Below are 21,091 nucleotides of genomic sequence, written 5' to 3'. Positions count from 1 at the left end.
CCAAACAAATACTGGAAATATAGTTTGGAAAAAACCGTATATTCTTAATATAAGTCACAGTTTTTTCTTTATAGAGTCCAGATTGACTTGTATGTGTTTTTATTTCCTCCTCATGAAAAACATGAAGAGGTTAAGTCAAGAAGTGTAAGCAGCTTTTTGACTTAAGCTGCTTACACTCTGAAGTCACCTATAGTCCGGAAAATATGGTAAAAGTCTGTTATTACATCTGCACACTTTTAAGTCAGGCCAATATCAGAACGTCAAAAAATGACGAACATCATCCGATACCAATGTTGATCCTGACATGTCATTCATCTCTAGTTTGGATTCTATTTGTTTTTAACATTCAGTTTTAATACTCCTGTATCTGTCAGGCTGAAGGGGGCGCTCCTGTTCATCACTCTGGCACTGATTGGGATGGGCTGGGCTTTTGTTAAATACATCCTCTCCTACAAAGAGAAGATGATCTTCATGATAGGCATCCCTCTGCAGGTACTGTGTATGTGTTTGTTTCTAATACCTTCTGGGGACCATTTTCCTGACACATACTACGTTGTGGGGACCCACTGCCCTTTGTGGGGCTGAAGCCTGATCCCCAACGCTGTTTTTGGGTCAGGGGTCAGATTTAGGACTAAGGAGTGAATTGAGTTTTGATTAGGGTAAAGGTAAGGGTAGGGTTTAGACTGTAGAAATGAATGGAAGTCAATGGAAAGTCCCCATAAAGATAACCGTGCAAATGTGTGTGTGTGTGTATGTGTGTTTGTTTTTAATACCTTGTGGGGACCATTTTCCTGACCCATATGACGTTGTGGGGACCAATGCTTGGTTCCCACCAGGGAAAACGCTGTTTATGGGTCAGGGGTCAGATTTAGGACTATGGTGTGAATTGAGTTTTGGTTAGGGTTAGATAAATAATGGTTTAGGCTGTAAGTGGTAAGGGTAAGGTTTAGACTGTCGAAATGAATGGAAGTCAATGGCATGTTCCCACAAAGATAGCCACGCAAACGTGTGTGTGTGTTTGGGAACCTGCATTTAGTTTGAAGTTTATGCATTTCTAATATATCTATGTGTGTGTCTTCCTACCAGGTGCTGGCGAATGTTGCCTATATGATCATCGAGTCGACAGAAGAAGGCTCCAGTGAATACTACCTGTGGAAGGAGATCCTCTTTCTGGTGGACTTCATCTGCTGCGGAGTCATCCTGTTCCCCGTCGTCTGGTCAGTGTGATCTGTAGCCTGAAGAGGCCATGTTTGTTTGTTAACACAAGGGATGCACCGGTGCACAATTTTCACTACCATTTCTGATTCAGTGCTGAATTGACTTAAAACATTTCTGTTGTTTTTTAACACAGACATAAATATGCTGAATTACAAATGTATTAGCTAACTGTGCAGCAGTACAGCTCATTTAATACACCAATAGCTTCACAAGCTATTGTAAAACTTAAATTTGTTCAGTCAGTGCAATTAGGAGTATAGCAGCCAATGTAAAGTAAATAATAAACTAAAACTGACTAAAACAGTAGGTTGACTAACTTAGTGAAACGTGATCTCTAATTAACACAGAGGATTTTATTGGTAAATTGACGAATATGCAGAACAACCAGCAACATGTGTTTTCAGTATTTGTTTTGCACTAATATGAAGTTTTGAATTCACTGTACGCTCAATCAAAAACTTGGAGTCAAAAAATAGATTTCTAAAATGTGTAATTTGAACTAGAGCTGGGCCCAGTGCTGTAGTCAAGACCACCTAACCCGAGACCAGGTCAAGACCAAAACTTTTAGGGTCCGAGACCGAGAATGGTCTGGAGTGCTACAACGTTAGCTGGGCAATAAATTGAATTTACCTATTAATTAAATTTGTAGTTTATGAAGATTTATGGAAAATCTGAATTTGTTTTAAAAAATTCACCATTGAACTTCTCGGGGCCACTGCTTTCCATCTTTTTTTTACAAGCATCTTTTACATTTTGTATTTGTTTGGACTTTGAATTCACTAACCAGAGATGAGGTCAGATGTCAGTTGTCAAACAGAGAATTGGCTATTAAAGAGTTTCACTAATTTCACACAAAAACTAAACTGATGCAGTGTTTAGCATACTTTATCTGTTAGCATTGCTAACCTCAACTGGAGTGTCGTTTGGCATCATAGAGGCCTGAATAACCAACCAACTTATCTTTGTGAAAACATAGCCTCCTTTTAAACTGCTTTTTTAGACTGTGCTTCCTCTCAATTCAATTCTGAACACTGAAAATAGCTAACTTTGAGTCTTTTACCATTAGTAGAAGTTGCTACCGTTGACACCCTGTTAGCACGTAGGTAGATACTGTCAGTGATCAGAAAATGATAACATTTTTGAGTTTTCTGACTGATGGACCACTCTTAAGGGTAATAATGTAGAAAAACTGTTTCTCACTTTGACAGTAATGTGTCTACTTTTTTTAAATTTCCAATAAATTTCCCATAATTATTAACAAACTGATAGATTTGTAGAAGCTTTACAGAACTGATAAGTCATTAAAATATACCCTATTAATACAGTTCTTAATGGTATAGAAGTTTTTGTTTTTACGAACCATATCATAGAAACATTTTTGGTGAAATAATGGGTTTACTTTGGGAAAATGTGGAATTAAAATGGAGAAGCTAAGAAAAAAATTTATTTTGATTTAGAAAAATATATAAAACTTTAAAGAAAATGGAAATGATAGAGTATATTTGTTTACATCCAAGTTTAATGTTTCCATGACCTGACTTTGTGTAGGAAAGTAAGACTTCTTGATAAGTAAATTCAATTTATTTGTAAGTAAGCTAGCAGAGTTCTGCACAGACAGTAATTGTCTCGGAACCTGAAAGTTGTGGGTTCGATTCCAGTTTCCTCCTGGGGGTCGAAGGTTAACCTCTAATTACACATCAGTGTATGAATGTGTGACTGATCGGCTGTGACTTAAATTTTTGCCCATGTAGCAAAGCGTTAATTTGACATGATTAAACATTTAAAATCATTATACACTGACTTGTTTTCTCAACTCTCTGTCGACAGGTCCATGCGTCACTTACGAGGTGGGTTGTTTTTCCCTGAGTTAAGTGAACGCATCACCATGTTTGTCTCTTTTGCTCTAAACTTGGGCTTTGTTTCTTCCAGCGTCCAAGAACCTGGAGAAGCTCAAGCTGTTCAGGCATTACTACGTCATGGTGAGAGAGACGGCTCAGCTGTACTTACCAGAGCTCAGTTTGTCCTACAAAAATCTCTTTTTTTCCTGGCAGCTGTAACGTTAGATTACCCAAAGAAAAATAGAGTTAGTTTTGATGAGGGTGCTAGTTTTCAGTTTTAGTTTAAATAAAACAGCAAAATAAGATAACTGTTCATCTTTGAACAGAATACTTTTTTTTTTCTCCAAAGAGTTTTTGTGGCGCTTGTGGCTCGTATTTTTGCGACAGTAGGCAGACAGGAAAGAGGGTGAGGAGAGGGGGGAAGACATGCGGCAGTGGTTGCCAGGACTGGGAGTTGAACCCGCGAGGCCTCCAAATGTGGGGCGTGCTAACCCCCTGCGCCACCACAGCACACCCCTGAACAGAACACTTTTATCAAATTACAACATCTCCTGGTAACATTTGCCAGGATTTCGAAGGAAGCGCCACATCATTAATCTTGTTTCAACAGTTTGATTTCTGCCTTTAATTGAATCTGTTTGTTTATTGTAGATCGTTTGCTACATCTGCTTCACGAGGATCATAGCCATTTTGCTGAAGATCACAATGCCCTGCCAGTGGCAGTGGTGTTATGAGGTAAGACTCCAGGAGTATTTTAATTCAATTTTTATCATTAAATTTCTGTTTTGGACCGATACAGTATTTTCTTCAGCCTGCTGTGTTGTAGGCTGACATTTCTGTACTTAACTGTTTAATCATCTTGTATTAGTATTCAACTTTTCAGAGAAACTGAATTTGGGATTGTTTTCAGTAAAAAAACAAACTAGGGCAGAAATGATTAATTGGATTAATTGTGATTAATCAGTTATTCAAATAATTGTCTGGATATACAGATTAAAAATAAGTCAAAATGCTGAAAGAACTTAACATATTCAGAGCAGTAATTAAGCTAAAATTGTACAGTATATTGTAAATGTGTTTTGCATTTAGGATTAAAAAAAAAACAAATATCTGTAAATATGTTGTACCCAGAACTCCTAAAATGGTGAAATTGTACCTTGAACTGGTTCAAATTCACTAAATGATTCTGTTACTGCATTTAAACAACAAATTGTTTTTATTATTATTTAAAAAGTAATTGTTCATTTGGATCTTGTAGTGCATTTCAAACATTTTGTAAAAAATCGCTTAAGTGGTTAAATGAAAACTCTGATTAATTGATTAATCGTCAAAAATAATTGACTGCTAATTTAGTCGTTAGTTGCAGTTTCACGAAAAAAAGGGAAAAAATCTTTACTGAGATGATTTGAGTTGACTGAGGTCTCCCTGTAAAACACACACCTTCCTTTGGTCCTCAGTTACTGGTGGAGGTGTCCACTCTGATCTTCTTCGTGCTGACCGGCTACAAGTTCCGACCGGCGTCCAACAACCCGTACCTGCAGGTGTCCCTGGACGTGGAGAAGGATGACATGTGAGTGCGTCAGAGGTGGAGCTGCACTGATCCCGTATTAATATCTGTATCGGCTCCGATATCGGAAAAGAATTCTATCTGGGGTATCAATGACAATGTGCCCGGTCCATAAGAACTGTTAGTGGAAGGTGAAAAGGAGGATCCTAGTTTTATTCATTTGTTTTGCACCTAAATGTTCCCAATTGACATGAAGCTTTCTTCTCCATTTAAAAAATTATTTATTTTTTTGTTTGTGTGTGTTCAGAGTGACAGAGTCGGGCGCTTTGGAGGGAATCTCCAAAGTTAAGAAGACGTCTAACGGACGTGAGCGCCAGAAAGAGCCCGCTCTGTGAGCAGGAGGCTGCGTGGTTGGGAGGGTCCAGCCCCGGGTCGGGGTGGGGGCTCATATGGACCAAGAACCCCCTCTCCACTTCTGCTGACGCCTCTCTGTTCAAAACTCTTCAAGTGGTTGCAAAGCTCATGCCCACTGTCTGGCTATGCAAAACATAAAAAACAACAAAAAAATATGGCTAACATGATGGAGGTTGTCCATTTTCTTTGGGGGTGCTCCACCCAAAACCTGAGGAGCTCCAGGAGTTTTTTTCTTTTTTTTCTGGATGGGTGGGGAAATGGAACACAGCTCTGAAATTATTTTTTTTCTTCTCGTCTGTTTCTCTCCAAAGCTTATTATTATTATTATTATTATTATTATTATAGACAACGACTCGGGTGTGTTCGGCCGTATCTTTTTGTTTTTTCTGTGACATGGGAGCAAACGTAATGTGACACAAATTAAGTTTTTCTCCTTTGGATGCAATATCCCATTGTCAGGTGTAAAGAAAAAGAAACCTGAAAAATTGGTGTTATGGACGAAACAGCGTTTTGTTTCCCACTAATCACACTGCACCCTACATGTTCTTCTCACTGATTTTTAGGTTGGAACAATCAACGGCAGAATATTTTGGGTTTTATTTTATTTTATTTGCTTGGTTTCAGTATTTTGCTGTTTTTGCATATTGAAATGTTTTCCAGTATCATTGTGTTTTTGAAGGACGAGGCGTTTCCTTCCAGTGTGTCATTTTGGAGTGCTGCTGTAATTTAGTGCTTTAGTGGTTAAAGATCACCTGCTTATTCCACCATATTAACTTGAGGACCTTTGATTTTATATATATATATATAATCACATATTCATAATAAAGTCACACAAAAGCCTTTTGGCAATTCTTGGAAATTAAGACTCTTACTGGGTTTTTGTTACAGTTATATATATATATATATCTATCTATATATCTATCTATCTATCTATCTATCTATCTATCTATCTATCTATATATATATCTATATATATCTATATCTATATCTATATATATATCTATATATATATATATATATATATATATATATATATATATATATATATATATATATATATATATATATATATATAGCTGGACAGGGTAGAAGATCATTCAGTAACAGGTGATTTGTAAATATGACTGTTCATACAAGAAGAGACAGATTACACTTTATGAACTGCACAGTGTTTCAGGATGGATCAGTTTAAGTGAGATTTTTGAATCTTTTTTTTTTTTACATTTCTTGAAATGGACCCCAATCACATGAACAGCGTGAGTGAGATTTAACCGCAGTCACACCTGGTTCACAGCTAACAGTACAGACATTTTGAGGGGTAGCTGTGAACTGATAAAAATGTCTCTGTCCCCAACAGAGGCGTTGTTCTTTATCCCTATAGCTTATAGTTGAAAGAAGAATGTGTCAAAAAAGGTGGAGAAAGATGAGCTGATGCAGCAAATGGAAACTTAGCATTGAGAGATTTATTACAGGCAGTCATGTCAGGCTCAGTTATGGAAATGTTGGGTGATATAGGCTTTAAAATCCAAATATTGTTCCATTGGGCCACATTTTAGCCACTGTTAAAAAAAACTAAACAAAAACAAAAAAACATACAAAAAACAAACATTTCAGACAGGCAGTGTTTTTGGTCCAGGGGAATAAAAGAGTAGAATGTGCTCCAGCACCACCTAGTGTCTGTCTGTGATCGTCTTTGGCACCGCTAGCTAAAAACAAAACTAACTTATGTTGACAAAACAGTCAAGTACATTAGATTTTGGAATTTATCCAGAAAAATAATTGTAAGAGAAGCTAAGTGCACTAAATGTTTTCAAAGTTAGCAAAAAGTGCTAAAGCATTGAGCTAAAAATTTGCTCTGAAAACAGCAAATTAGCAGATAAGAGGAATGTAAATGTAAAGACATTTACAGTGCTCTAATCTTAAAAAAAAATGGCATTCAAGTCTTAAGTTTTATTTTCAGAGGTAGGATCATTTGCTTTTGTATACAAATAATCCAAGTAGACAAAATCAGTATTTAAGCGGCTCACCTGATCGCACAAGTTCCACAGGAAATGAACAGAGACTCGCAGAGGAGCAGAAAGTATCCTGAACCAGTTTAATTTTTGGTACACTGGTTCAGCTCCTGTTCTATTGTGTCTCATCAATTCAACTGTCTCTTTTCAGAAAGATCCACTTTAACCTTGTTTTAGTAAATCTGTCTATTTGCAAATAAATCATGTGTGATTTTATTATTTTTACTTCAGAGGTATTTCAGCCACCATGTCTGCCCATTCTGTCCATGTCGGAGGTCGCACCGTCTGCTGATGCTCTTTTTAGGCTGCAGATGTCACAATGTTAGTTATAATAGATGTTTATTGGCATTCCCAAATAATAAAATCTGAGATATCTACAATAAATGTTTCAAAATGTTTGGGTATCTTCCTGTGAAACAGAAAGGTATGATTAAACCACAGGTTATGGCCCTTATGAAGGATTTATTTTATGCTGACTTAATGGAGATTCAGTGGAAAGAAAAACTGATGTCTTATCTACCAAGTGATTTTTGTGTGTGTGTTGTGTTGAAGAACACAACACACACACCATATATATATGGTATATAATTTTTCACTCTTTCGTCTGGAATATGTTGTATTACCAGTTGACTTCAGATTAGCAAATGTTTGAGCAATTTATATTCCAGAATATGTGTCTCTCTTTCACAACTTTGGGATATGTTCATTGCAATAATGACCATATCACAAACATTAGCATTTTAAATTCACAACTGCCGTGTCGTTGTTGTTGCTATGCAGCTGGCAACACAAAAAGACAATGAATAGCCATTTACATTTTGTCGGTCTCCTTTATTTTGCGTTTTAATATAAATTAATGTCATTTCTTTTCGTCTTTTGTCCATCCCCAGTATGTTTTGGTTTTTTTTTAAGATGGCATATGGTATGCTATACAAGTGATGGTGCCATACTCCATCACTTGTATAGCTTGTATAGCTTACCTATAGACATTATGTTACCTATTTCTGTCATTATCTTGGATGTTTGTATTGCTGCACATGTGTGTGATTCACCATAAGATTGAAGGTCAAAACGAAGATTTTTTTTCCCCTTTTTGTTGCACAAATGTTTGACACCAGTTTTGTTTGATTTGGGTAATGGTAATGGTAATCTTCATAGCTAAAGTAGCACAAACAAACATTTTCGCAGCAGACATTTAGCCAATAAGTTGACTGACACCAATTCTGATTGATTTGAAGAAGTTGCGGGGAGCTGGTTGAACTTTTGTGACCTCTGTAAATATTAATTAATTTTGTTTTTAGATCATAGGGAAACAAAATTGTTGCTGTACAAACCAGGTTAAGTGGAGCACAAACGGTTTCAAAGCAGTTTTGTTGGCGGGGTTCTCATGATGAAGACTCTCTTTACAAGTAAGAGAATTTTAAGTGAGGTTATCCAACTTTATTGCCATCACTTTGACCTTTTTAAAGTTGTTTAAACTTGTTTTTCTCTTTTATTTATTTATCTATTTATTTATTTACTAGTCTCAGACCTGATACGATGTGGAGGGGTGGTTGCATCCACGTCAACGTCCTATGGTAAACCACGTGACCTAATGTAGCACAACGAATACAAGGTATGATAGACAAATCGTGTCAATACAATTTTTTTGACACTGTTAATAACATTTTTGACCGAAGAGCCGCGATAAATCATGTTTTTCCCCTCACTAGCCAGCAGGATATATTTATTCCAGCTGTAGAACAAATAATTTGTTGTTCTTCAGTTTGTGAGGACTCTGTCAGAACCCTCCGTAATATTGCAAACCAGGAAGTGGCAGCTTCCCAACGTCTACGACAAGCTGGCTGGTAGTTTACGCAATGAAAGAACTTATACGTTGGAAAACATAAAAGACGGTGTTGTTATTTAACAACGGAGTAGGTCATTTGTGCGGCTGAGCATCGTTTTTGAAGATAAATTTGATTGTAACGATTCGAGACCGGAAGGACTCCCAGCAAGCTTGTTGTTTAGCCATCTAGCAGAATTGTCGACAGCTAACAGTCAACGTTAGCAGGTGTTGTGATGGCTGTGCCGCACATACAGTTCTCCGTTGCAGTAATTTTACTCTTAGTACTGCTGTCGGGGTGTAACGCGAGGATACACAAGCTCAGTCTAAAGGTAAGTGCGTAACCCTGTTTTGGTTTAGAGTAACGTCAGCGTTAGCTCGGGTAGCTTATGCTAACGCCACGAACATCGACGTTGCTTCACTAAACCCACTGTGTGTTGATTAAATTCAATGGCATAAAAGGTGTTAACACAGTGTCACACTGTTGTATTTATGTCAAATATGTATGTGTTTGTAAAGGAGATTATGCAGTAGCAAGCTGTGGGATGTGACAGTGGGATCTAAATGCCCACTGTCACATTTAGATCGGGTCAAATGTGACAGTGGGCATGTTAGCGCCGTGCAAATTGTTCTGCGTCAAAATAAACCATTTTAGCTGAATAATCATATAAAGTAAGCTTTAAATTATACTGATATCATGTGTTTAGGTTGTAAATTGAGACAGTTTCTCAATTTCCACAAAACGTTGGGACAAAAAACCTCCCAGAATTCTTAAATATATTATTTTTAGGCACCGTATTTCCCTAAAGTATTCCACAAATGAGCTTAAGTCAACATTAGAAACATTAGAAATGTTGATTTTAGCTAATGGACTTGCTACCTTTCCTTTGACTCATCCCAAAATTTGCTTTGACCGAAACCTACAAATTTGTTTCTCCTTCATTCTGAGAGCCAATTAGCTTTTGTATGTTTAAAGTATTTGTGATCACAAATCTTAAACTTGTTTTTTTTATTATTATTTTCAGAACGAGACACGGTTTGCCATTGACCTCAACAATTTTGGTTTTTTTGCAAATGGAACTCTAAATGTGAGCATGTCCTCCTTGTGGCTCAATGACATTGTGAACTACAGCCTCTACCCAGTAAGTCTGTTTGTTTTCATTTTCTTTCAGGTTAAAATAAAGAAAAAGAAAGGTTGAAGGAAGCAGTAGAATTTTTTTTCTGCCCATATTAGTTTTGCAGTTTTCTTTATTGGATACATTTTCTCTTCATTTATAAGACTGGTGTAATTTACTCACTGCTCAGTTTTGAAATGCTTGATTATGCAGTGCTGTAAAGGGGAAAGTGTTCTGTGACCCGATCTACTTTTTTGCAATTTATTTAAGAGACTGTTTATTTGCTGTAGGCCATAGTAGACACAAAGGGGGCACATTTCTGACAACATTTTTAAAAAATTTGAGATTAATGTCAGAAATTTGCTAGAAAAGTCTTTGAAGTTTCTGAGTTTGAAAAATCATAAATTTTCTAGGAAAAAACTCAGAAAACTTTAGATTTTTGTAGAGAAAATGAGTTTCAGAAATGAAAACTATTTGATTGAGAAAACCATGCTCATCAGAAATGGGCTTCTTCACGACATCTCTTACATAACGACGTGATTTCTATCACTAAGCTGCACACAGTAATTGTTTTTTATTATATTTTTGAATTTACTGATATTTATTGATGCTCTCGTGGAACAAACAGCTGAGATAGTAGAATAAGATTTCCAATAGTAGTAGTAATAATAATAATAATATTTTATATTAATTGAAAGTTATCAAGACAAAAAAAATAATAATAATAATCATAGGTTTTCTCTGTCTATTGAAGAAAATAAATGCCAATCATATCAAAAGCTGATTCTTGTCCACATTGTCGTCTGCTTTAGGTTGGCTTCAGCCTGTCCAGGTCTCGAGTTAATGGGGTGTTGTCGTACACAGTGAGTACCCGCCTTCATAAGTAAACATCGGGTTTTCTACAGCTCTCAATCAGTATTCTGTATAGTAAAACATATCCTCCATAATATATTATCTGTTCAACGTTATTCATTTAAAAAAAAATTTACCGGAGAAGATTAGAGTCTTGTTGTGTTCTCTGTAGGCGGAGGAGACGGACGTGTGCCCGCTCACAGTGACGAAGACCACCAACGACGAACCTCTCATTCTTTTTCTCATTGACAGCAAGCAACTGGGGTGTGTGTTGTTTTAGGATCATAAGTTCCTAATGTGTCACAGCTTTGTGCGAAGGTTAAGCGTTTGACTTGTGTCCATCTAGAGTCAACGTGACCGCCATGGGCGTTCAGGATAACTTCCTGATTGCCAAAGCCAAGTCGGATGAACCTAAAGGTTTGTGTTGCTGATTGTAACGCTTCCTCCAATTAACTGCTGCAGAGTGAATGACGCCACTGTTTTAAAGTGACTAAAGTTAATCTAGATGTTTCTATGCCTCCATTTCTGCTGTTTAGAAAAAAAGAAGGTTACAAAGAGGGCTGATGTCAATTCATTATCAGACGATTCAAATGGGAAGCCAGCAAAGCCAGACCCAAAACCAGATAACAAGGAAGAGATCCCAGGAGGTCAGAAAAACGAACCACCAGCAAATGAAAAGTCAAATGCTAAGGATGCTAAGAAAGTGGAAGAAACTACATTCCTGGTGAGACTTTTTTAGTTTTTCTTGTGGCTACATATTTGTGCAGTTTGTACTTTAAATCAGCGTCTTAACTGGAATTTCTTGCAGCTGAACAGTTCAGTCAAGCCGATTTTAGCCCTGGACAATACAAATGGCTTATACAACTTCAGTGTAAGTGCCCTTTCCTCTTCATTTAGACAACATTTAGCAGCGTTTGGTTGGGTTTGCTCATTGATGTATGTTACAGGATTGGACATCTATGTGATTGATGTAGATCAATGGTGCATAATGTTACTGCACCATTGCTACGGATTGAGTCAGGAATATCGCTGTTTGGGAAAATGACACTATCATGCAAAAAAAATCTAAAAACAGGTTTCACTTATAATTTTCGCCAAATGTAGTGATGCATATCGATAGTTGTGGTTTAACGTCTCTTCTCCTCTACAGTTCCTCCTGGTCATTGGCCCAAAGGATCAGGGTCTGTACAGCCTGAAGTTCCACTACTGTCAGAACAAGGCGCCCGGACTCAAGCTGCCTTATGCCTTGACTGTGAGTCAACGTTCTTTGGCGATGCTCTGCCAGTCCTCAGGCGTCTGATAGGTGTTCATTTAAAATGTCCCCCCTCCACCTCCCTGCAGGTGAACGTGGTAGAGAGGAACCCAGGGAGCTTCCTCTCTGCAGCCGAAATCCCCTTGTCTCGTCTTTACATATGTATGGCCGGAGTCTTCTTCGCTGCTGCTATGTTGTGGGTCTACACGCTCATGAAGCACAGGTACATGGCATGAATTACACTCAAATTGTGATTTCTTTTATATCCCAGAGGTTTTGTCATATCGAGGTGGACACAAAAAACGTAATAGAACTTTGATTGTCTATGAACGCATCTGCTGCTTTTCATGTGATGCTTTTAAGCCATGGCTGAGGTGCATTCTTGTCCCTCAATGGGGCTCGTGTAATGAGTAAGGGGCAGCGAGGCTCCTCATTCATAACACAAGGGGCATCATGAAGATATGTTGCTGTCATTCCAGTTGGTGGCCATGGTGTCAAAATGTTGGGTTGTGTAAATTGAGGCAGTATGAGGAGCACTTTTTTGAGCATCCTCTAAAGGTCTTAAATTTATGCATCTAAAATTAAAGCCTTAAAATGTCTTAAATTCATTTTTATTAAAGTAAGTTTGCATTTAAATATGTTAAATTTTGTCTTGACAGGAATATTTAATCTTGTATATTCTATGTATTGTCTTTTTCCTCGGTATGTTTCTACCAGACCACAATTTGAGTCGCACTCAGACATCTTCATTATGTTCGGTGACTTAACAAACGTTTCAGGCTAACATTAACTCACTGCTAACATAGCCAGCTGCTGATGCTGGAAGTTCACCGACATGGCGGATTGGTTCTGGAGAAGAGCTTCGACAACCCACCAGGATATATTTAGCTTGTGAAGCGTCCGAAAAGGAAAGGCTGAAGGATTTTTACACACAAACATCCAAGCTGTTCTCCACAGTGTTAGAAAAGACTGGTTGATTGTACGAAGTGGGCGAACATCCGAAAGATGCATATTTAATACAAATTTAAACAGTTCAGTGAAGCTCCTGTAGCTCCTTGTTTACAGCAGCATTAAACATATCAGATGACACAAGCTAACATCATTAAACAGAACTGCTGATGAATAGATTTGTTTGTTCGGATCCCTCATTACTATTATAGCGCTGGGAAAACCTGCTTTCCAAAAACTGAATCAAAAGTACAAGCTTGATCATATCTCATCTTTCTGGTTTCCTTTATCGCTACATGTGCTAATACTTCTTTTTTTTTAATCTAACTAGGTACTAATTCTCCTTATTTTTGTTGTTTGCTCTGATTAGGACAATGCAAACATTCACATTTTTATTGATTAGGTTCTTTTTATCTTTCTTAATGTCATTCTGTGTTTTTTGTCTGTTATCCAAAACATAAAAGGGGTACTGTTCTTGGTCTCTTTATTGAGTTTAAGACTTTAGTATCATGCTAACCTCACAGGCCACAAACTTGGCCAGATGGCTAACTAGCATAACCCCAAGATTCTCAGGTTGTTTACCTTTTGGAGGGTTTGCACCTGCAGGACACAGGAGATTCCCACACCCAAACCAAACAAGCACACAGTCTTTTGAACTGTAAAAGGCCGTTAAGGATTAAGGAGCGACTCATCTCTGCAGCTATCCTACTTTATTTATTGCACCCCACATCCTGTTGAGACATAAGCCAGGTTCACACTACAGACCTTGGACTACATTATCTTTGGTGAGTGAAGGCAGCAGCATTTTATCCACTTGTGTAAAATTAATTGATGCCAGCAACATTTCTGGATACAATGTTGAGAAACCAAAAAAACACTGCAGATAAAACAGAAACAGAAAAAAATCATCAACTACAGTAACATTTTTATTCAATAAGGTCAGAGAAAAGCACAAACTTCCTTTCTATAACTTGAATATGAAGTTTTTTTCTCATCTGCTTCTTTACAGATACAGCGTGTTTAAGATCCACTGGCTGATGGCTGCACTGGCATTCACCAAGTCCACATCTTTAGTTTTCCACAGTGTAGGTCACAGTGCTAGTAATTTTCTTCATGTTCTCAACAACCGCTTGAGGCATTTTCTGTTTTATCACAACAGACAAAGTAGTTTATGTGTCTATGGCTTCTGTTTTTCACAGATCAACTACCACTTTATCAACATTGAGGGTCACCCTATCGAAGGCTGGGCAGTCATGTATTATATCACACACCTGTAAGTTATTTCTGCTGAATTTTTTTTATTAGGGATGCACTGTTGTGAAAATTTTAGCTGACATATGTAGGGCATATGTCAGCTAACCCATCCCACACTTAAAGGGTTACACATACATATACTCTACCATGAAAAAAAAAAGGACCACACCACTGAAACGGCTTCTCTGCTGAAGTTGAACACTGTGATGTACAATCTCTCTCACATGGCCAAACAAATACCGGAAATATAGTTTGGAAAATACCGTATATTCTGAATATAAGTCACAGTTTTTTTTACTAATTCTGCGTACACCGAAGTCACGTATAGTCTGCAAAATATGTTAAAAGTCCATGATTATATTGGGCCAATATCAGAACGTCAAAAAATGACGAACATCATCCGATACCAATGTTGATCCTTATATGTCATTCATCTCTAGTTTGGATTCTATTTGTTTTTAACATTCAGTTTTAATACTCCTGTATCTGTCAGGCTGAAGGGGGCGCTCCTGTTCATCACTCTGGCACTGATTGGGACGGGCTGGGCTTTTGTTAAATACATCCTCTCTGACAAAGAGAAGAAGATCTTTATGATAGTCATCCCTCTGCAGGTACTGTGTTTGTGTGTGTGTTTGTTTTTAATACTTTTTGGGGACCATTTTCCTGACACATACTACGTTGTGGGGACCCACTGCTCTGTGGGGACCCACTGCTCTGTGGGGACCCACTGCTCTGTGGGGACCCACTGCTCTGTGGGGACCCACTGCTCTGTGGGGACCCACTGCTCTGTGGGGACCCACTGCTCTGTGGGGACCCACTGCTCTGTGGGGACTGAAGCCTGGTCCCCACAAGGGCAAACGCTGTTTTTAGGTCAGGGGTCAGATTTAGGACTAAGGTGTGAATTGTGTTTTGGTTAGGTATGTAATGTATAGGTTTTAGGTAAATGTAAGGATAGGGTTTAGGCTATAGAAATTAATGGAAGTCAATGGAAAGTCCCCACAAAGATAGCTGTGCAAATGTGTGTGTGTGTGTATGTATGTTTGTTTTTAATACCTTGTGGGGACCATTTCCTGAACCATACGACGTTGTGGGGACCAATGCTTGGTTCCCACAAGGGGAAACGCTGTTTATGGGTCAGGTGTCAGATTTAGGACTAAGGTGTGTATTGAGCTTTGGTTAGGTTTAGGTATGTAATGGATAGGGTTATGATAAAGGTAAGGGTAGGGTTTAGGCTGTAGAAATGAATGGAAGTCAATGGAAAGTCCCCTCAAAGATAGCCGTACAAACGTGTTTGTGTGTGGATATGTGTGTGTGTGTGTGTGTGTGTGTTTGGGAACCTGCATTTAGTTTGAAGTTTGTGCATTTCTAATATATCTATGTGTGTGTCTTCCTACCAGGTGCTGGCGAATGTTGCCTATATCATCATCGAGTCGACAGAAGAAGGCTCCAGTGAATACTACCTGTGGAAGGAGATCCTCTTTCTGGTGGACCTCATCTGCTGCGGAGCCATCCTGTTCCCCGTCGTCTGGTCAGTGTGATCTGTAGCCTGAAGAGGCCATGTTTGTTCATTTACACAAGGGATGCACCGGTGCACAATTTTCACTACCATTTCTGATTCAGTGCTGAATTGACTTAAAACATTTCTGTTTTTTTAAACTCTGACATAAATATGCTGAATCACAAATGTATTTACTAACTGCGCCGCAGTATAGCTCCCTTAAATACACCAATCGCTTCGCAAGCTATTGTAAAACTTAAATTTGTTCAGTCATTGCCTTTAGGAGTATAGCAGCCAATATAAAGTAAATAATAAACTTTATTATGAAACGTGCATAAATTCAACTCCAACAGTCTTTCTTTCAAATTGTTCAGAAAGTGCAAATAGAAATTTTATATATAAGGTAATATAATAAAGCATGACGTCGCTCAGACCATAAATCATAGTATTAGCCTCAATAGATCTGGCCTTATGGATCGTGAACTTTGTCGCTGATACCCGATCTAGATTTATTTATTTTTTTTCAATATTGGTACCAATACAGATATTAACATTGGATTGGTGCATCTCTAATTAACACAGAAGATTATACTGGTAAAATGACGAACATGCAGAACAATCAGCAACTTGTGTTTTCAGTTGTCAAAAAGAGAATTGGCCATTAAAGAGTTTCACTAATTTCACACAAAAACTAAACTGATGCAGTGTTTAGCATACTTTATCTGTTAGCATTGCTAACCTCAACTGGAGTGTCGTTTGGCATCATAGAGGCCTGAATAACCAACCAACTTATCTTTGTGAAAACATAGCCTCCTTTTAAACTGCTTTTTTAGTCTGTGCTTCCTCTCAATTCAATTCTGAACACTGAAAATAGCTAACTTTGAGTCTTTTACCATTAGTAGAAGTTGCTACTGTTGGAACCCTGTTAGCACGTAGGTAGATACTGTCAGTGATAAGAAAATAATCACATTTTTGAGTTTTGTGACTGATGGACTTAAGTGTAATAATGTAGAAAAACTGTTTCTCACTTTGACAGTAATGTGTCTACTTTTTTAAATTTCCAATATGCCCATAATTATTAACAAACTGATAGATTTGTAGAAGCTTTACAGAACTGATAAGTCATTAAAATATACCCTATTAATACAGTTTTTATTTTTACGAACCAGATCATAGAAACATTTTTGGTGAAATAATGGGTTTACTTTGGGAAAATGTGGAAATAAAATGGAGAAGTAAAGAAAAAAATAATAATTTTGATTTAGAAAAATATATAAAACTTTAAAGAAAATGGAAATGATAGAGTATATTTGTTTACATCCAAGTTTAATGTTTCAATGACCTGACTTTGTGTAGGAAAGTAAGACTTCTTGATAAGTAAATTCAATTTATTTGTAAGTAAGCTAGCAGAGTTCTGCACAGACAGTAATTGTCTCGGTACCTGAAAGTTGTGGGTTCGATTCCAGTTTCCTCCTGGGGGTCGAAGGTTAACCTCGAATTGCACATCGGTGTATGAATGTGTGACTGGTTGGCTGTGACTTAAATTTTCGCCCATGTAGCAAATAGTTAATTTGACCTGATAAAACATTTAAGTATCTACTTACTATGGATTGACGTGTTTTCTCATCTTTCTGACGGCAGGTCTATCCGTCACTTACAGGAGGCTTCCAGCACAGACGGGAAAGGTGGGTTGGTTTTTCCCTGAGTTAAGTGAACGCATCACCATGTTTGTCTCTTTTGCTCTAATCTTGGGCTTTGTTTCTTCCAGCTGCCATGAACCTCGAGAAGCTCAAGCTGTTTAGGCATTACTACGTCATGGTGAGAACGACGGCTCAGCTGTACTTACCAGAGCTCAGTTTGGTCTCGTATTTCTGGCTGGTGTAAAACTAGATTACCCAAACAAAAAGAGAGTTTGTTTTGATGAAGGTGCTATTTTTCAGTTTTAGTAAAAAAAAAAAAAACCTGCCCCCCCAAGAAATTTGTACAGAACACTTACCCAAATTACAACATCTCCTGGTAACATTTGCCAGGATTTTGAAGGAAGCGCCACATCATTAATCTTGTTTCAACAGTTTGATTTCTGCCTTTAATTGAATCTGTTTGTTTATTGTAGATCGTTTGCTACATCTACTTCACGAGGATCATAGCCATTTTGCTGAAGATCACAATGCCCTTCCAGTGGCAGTGGTGTTATGAGGTAAGACTCCAGGAGTCTTAATTAAATTTTTATCATTTAATTTCTGTTTTGGACCGATACAGTATTTTCTTCAGCCTGCTGTGTTGTAGGCTGACATTTCTGTACTTAACTGTTTAATCATCTTGTATTAGTATTCAACTTTTCAGAGAAACTGAATTTGGGATTGTTTTCAGTAAAAAAACAAACTAGGGCAGAAATGATTAATTGGATTAATTGTGATTAATCAGTTATTCAAATAATTGTCTGGATATACAGATTAAAAAATAAAGTCAATATGCTGATAGAACTTAACATATTCAGAGCAGTAATTAAGCTAAAATTGTACAGTATATTGTAAATGTGCTTTGCATTTAGGATAAAAAAAACAAAACAAATATCTGTAAATATGTTGTACCCAGAACTCCTAAAATGGTGAAATTGTACCTTGAACTGGTTCAAATTCACTAAATGATTCTGTTACTGCATTTAAACAACAAAATGCTTTTATTATTATTTAAAAAGTAATTGTTCATTTGGATCTTGTAGTGCATTTCAAACATTTTGTAAAAAATCGCTTAAGTGGTTAAATGAAAACTCTGATTAATTGATTAATCGTCAAAAATAATTGACTACTAATTTAGTCGTTAGTTGCAGTTTCACGAAAAAAAGGGAAAAAAATCTTTACTGAGATGATTTGAGTTGACTGAGGTCTCCCTGTAAAACACACACCTTCCTTTGGTCCTCAGTTACTGGTGGAGGTGTCCACTCTGATCTTCTTCGTGCTGACCGGCTACAAGTTCCGACCGGCGTCCAACAACCCGTACCTGCAGCTGCCCCTGGACGAAGAAGACGTGGAGATGGATGAAGTGTGAGTGCGTCAGAGGTGGCGCTGCACTGATCCCGTATTAATATCTGTATCGGCTCCGATATCGGAAAATAATTCTATCTGGGGTATCAATGACGATGTGCCCGGTCCATAAGAACTGTTAGGTTTTATTATTTACTTTACGTTATGTTTAGAATTCCTAATCTACATTTCTGAACCATTTGAAAGAAAGTTTGTCTCAGTTTATTTTCTACACGTTTGATCAAGTCTGTGAACCTTCTGGTGTATTTAATGGTGCTGTTCTGGTGCAGAGTTTTCAAATAAATTAGTAGCTCGGTACATTTATGGCTATTTAAAAAAAAAACAAACAAAGGTTTAAGTAGTGCTGTCAATTGATTAAAATTCAAATCTGATTAATCACACCTTATTGCTGTGATTAATCACGACTAATCGTCTTGCTTGACTTTGTCGCTTGAAATGTAAAAATGCACGTTTTCCTAAAAATGTTAAAGAAAGTCCTTCATTGTCTCTAACAAACAAGTTTAGCAGTTCAGTAGAAGTTAGGGCAGCATTGTTTTCCTGTATCAGCTGAAACTAACCCTCAGATATTGTTAGTGGAAGGTGAAAAGGAGGATCCTAGTTTTATTCATTTGTTTTGCACCTAAATGTTCCCAATTGACATGAAGCTTTCTTCTCCATTTAAAAAATTATTTATTTTTTTGTTTGTGTGTGTTCAGAGTGACAGAGTCGGGCGCTTTGGAGGGAATCTCCAAAGTTAAGAAGACGTCTAACGGACGTGAGCGCCAGAAAGAGCCCGCTCTGTGAGCAGGAGGCTGCGTGGTTGGGAGGGTCCAGCCCCGGGTCGGGGTGGGGGCTCATATGGACCAAGAACCCCCTCTCCACTTCTGCTGACGCCTCTCTGTTCAAAACTCTTCAAGTGGTTGCAAAGCTCATGCCCACTGTCTGGCTATGCAAAACATAAAAAACAACAAAAAAATATGGCTAACATGATGGAGGTTGTCCATTTTCTTTGGGGGTGCTCCACCCAAAACCTGAGGAGCTCCAGGAGTTTTTTTCTTTTTTTTCTGGATGGGTGGGGAAATGGAACACAGCTCTGAAATTATTTTTTTTCTTCTCGTCTGTTTCTCTCCAAAGCTTATTATTATTATTATTATTATTATTATTATTATTATTATAGGCAAGGACCCGGGTAGGTTTATGCCGGCTATTTAAAAACGGTACTCCTGTATCCTGCAGGCCACATCTTCTTTTTTTTTCTGTGACATGGGAGCAAACGTAATGTGACACAAATTAAGTTTTTCTCCTTTGGATGCAATATCCCATTCTCAGGTGAAAAGAAAAAATAAAAAATGAAAAATTGATGTTATGAACGAAACAGTGTTTCGTTTCCCACTAATCACACTGCACCGTACATGTTCTTCTCACTGAAAAAAAAATTATTTAATTTGCTTGGTTTCAGTATTTTGCTGTTTTTGCATATTGAAATGTTTTCCAGTATCATTGTGTTTTTTGAAGGACGAGGCGTTTCCTCCCAGTGTGTCATTTTGGAGTGCTGCTGTAATTTAGTGCTTTAGTGGTGAAAGATCACCTGCTTATTCCACCATATTGACTTGAGGACCTTTAATTAAAGTGACAGTGCGTCCAGATCAGGCATCATATATACAGTAGTTATTTATGTTTTTTGGTTCTTTTTGGCACGGCTGAGTCCTCTTGTCCCACCTTTGGTTTTTAACCATTTTTTGGTCTTGATGTGAAGCTCTTGATTAATTCCAGTTTACTTCAGCAGCTGGACAGGGTAGAAGATCATTCAGTAACAGGTGATTTGTAAATATGACTGTTCATACAAGAAGAGACAGATTACACTTTATGAACTGCACAGTGTTTCAGGATGGATCAGTTTAAGTGAGATTTTTGAATCTTTTTTTTTTTTTTTTTTATTTCTTGAAATGGACCCCAATCACATGAAAAGTGAGACTGAGATTTAACCGCAGTCACACCTGGTTCACGCCTGAATCTGCAGTTTTGCCACACAGGCAGCCCGTCTCCACCTGCCGGGAGTCCACAGGTAAACTGTCCGTACAGATTTACAGGAGTCGGATGAAGAGGTTTTTTTTTTTATTATTATTATTTGTAACAGACGGTTAATGGATGTAAGAATTGCCACAATAAAGTTGGAGTTTTTTTGAAAGCTCTCTGGTCGCTGCTGTGGGTGAACATGCACAGAATTTGGTTCTAAGTCAACAATTTGAATAAAAAGCTCTGGAGTTGAAAATGTTTGGCAAGATGCACGCACTACAAATGTGCCCAAACTGTGTCGGTATTATGACTGTGTCGG

At 37.7% G+C, this 21,091-nt stretch overlaps 1 protein-coding gene across 12 annotated transcripts in view; it reads left to right on the top strand.

Annotated features, from left to right (window-relative positions):
- Positions 1-20,944, top strand: part of LOC122830350 (protein GPR108) — a 40,618-nt gene extending 19,674 nt beyond the window's left edge. For 6 of the 12 annotated variants that reach the window (XM_044115633.1, XM_044115634.1, XM_044115636.1 and 3 more), the window contains 10 exons: positions 12,123-12,256; positions 13,991-14,066; positions 14,181-14,254; positions 14,729-14,846; positions 15,633-15,763; positions 17,375-17,418; positions 17,502-17,551; positions 17,847-17,930; positions 18,656-18,777; positions 19,473-20,944. In XM_044115633.1, coding sequence (XP_043971568.1) covers positions 12,123-12,256; positions 13,991-14,066; positions 14,181-14,254; positions 14,729-14,846; positions 15,633-15,763; positions 17,375-17,418; positions 17,502-17,551; positions 17,847-17,930; positions 18,656-18,777; positions 19,473-19,560 — 921 coding nt within the window. In that variant the 3' untranslated portion in view covers positions 19,561-20,944. Of the gene's footprint in view, positions 1-374; positions 493-1,086; positions 1,218-3,045; positions 3,066-3,147; positions 3,198-3,707; positions 3,792-4,513; positions 4,627-4,870; positions 5,186-8,512; positions 9,147-9,839; positions 9,957-10,741; positions 10,793-10,953; positions 11,046-11,127; positions 11,199-11,317; positions 11,506-11,589; positions 11,653-11,931; positions 12,034-12,122; positions 12,257-13,990; positions 14,067-14,180; positions 14,255-14,728; positions 14,847-15,632; positions 15,764-17,374; positions 17,419-17,501; positions 17,552-17,846; positions 17,931-18,655; positions 18,782-19,472 lie in introns of those variants that run through there. The other 6 variants (XM_044115638.1, XM_044115628.1, XM_044115632.1 and 3 more) reach the window with 6 other exon arrangements.
- Positions 20,945-21,091: the final 147 nt, after the last annotated feature.

Source organism: Gambusia affinis, linkage group LG04, assembly GCF_019740435.1.
Source record: "Gambusia affinis linkage group LG04, SWU_Gaff_1.0, whole genome shotgun sequence".
Taxonomy (NCBI): domain Eukaryota; kingdom Metazoa; phylum Chordata; class Actinopteri; order Cyprinodontiformes; family Poeciliidae; genus Gambusia; species Gambusia affinis.
Note: the sequence above shows the minus strand (reverse complement) of the source record. Positions and strands in the feature narration are given on the sequence as shown.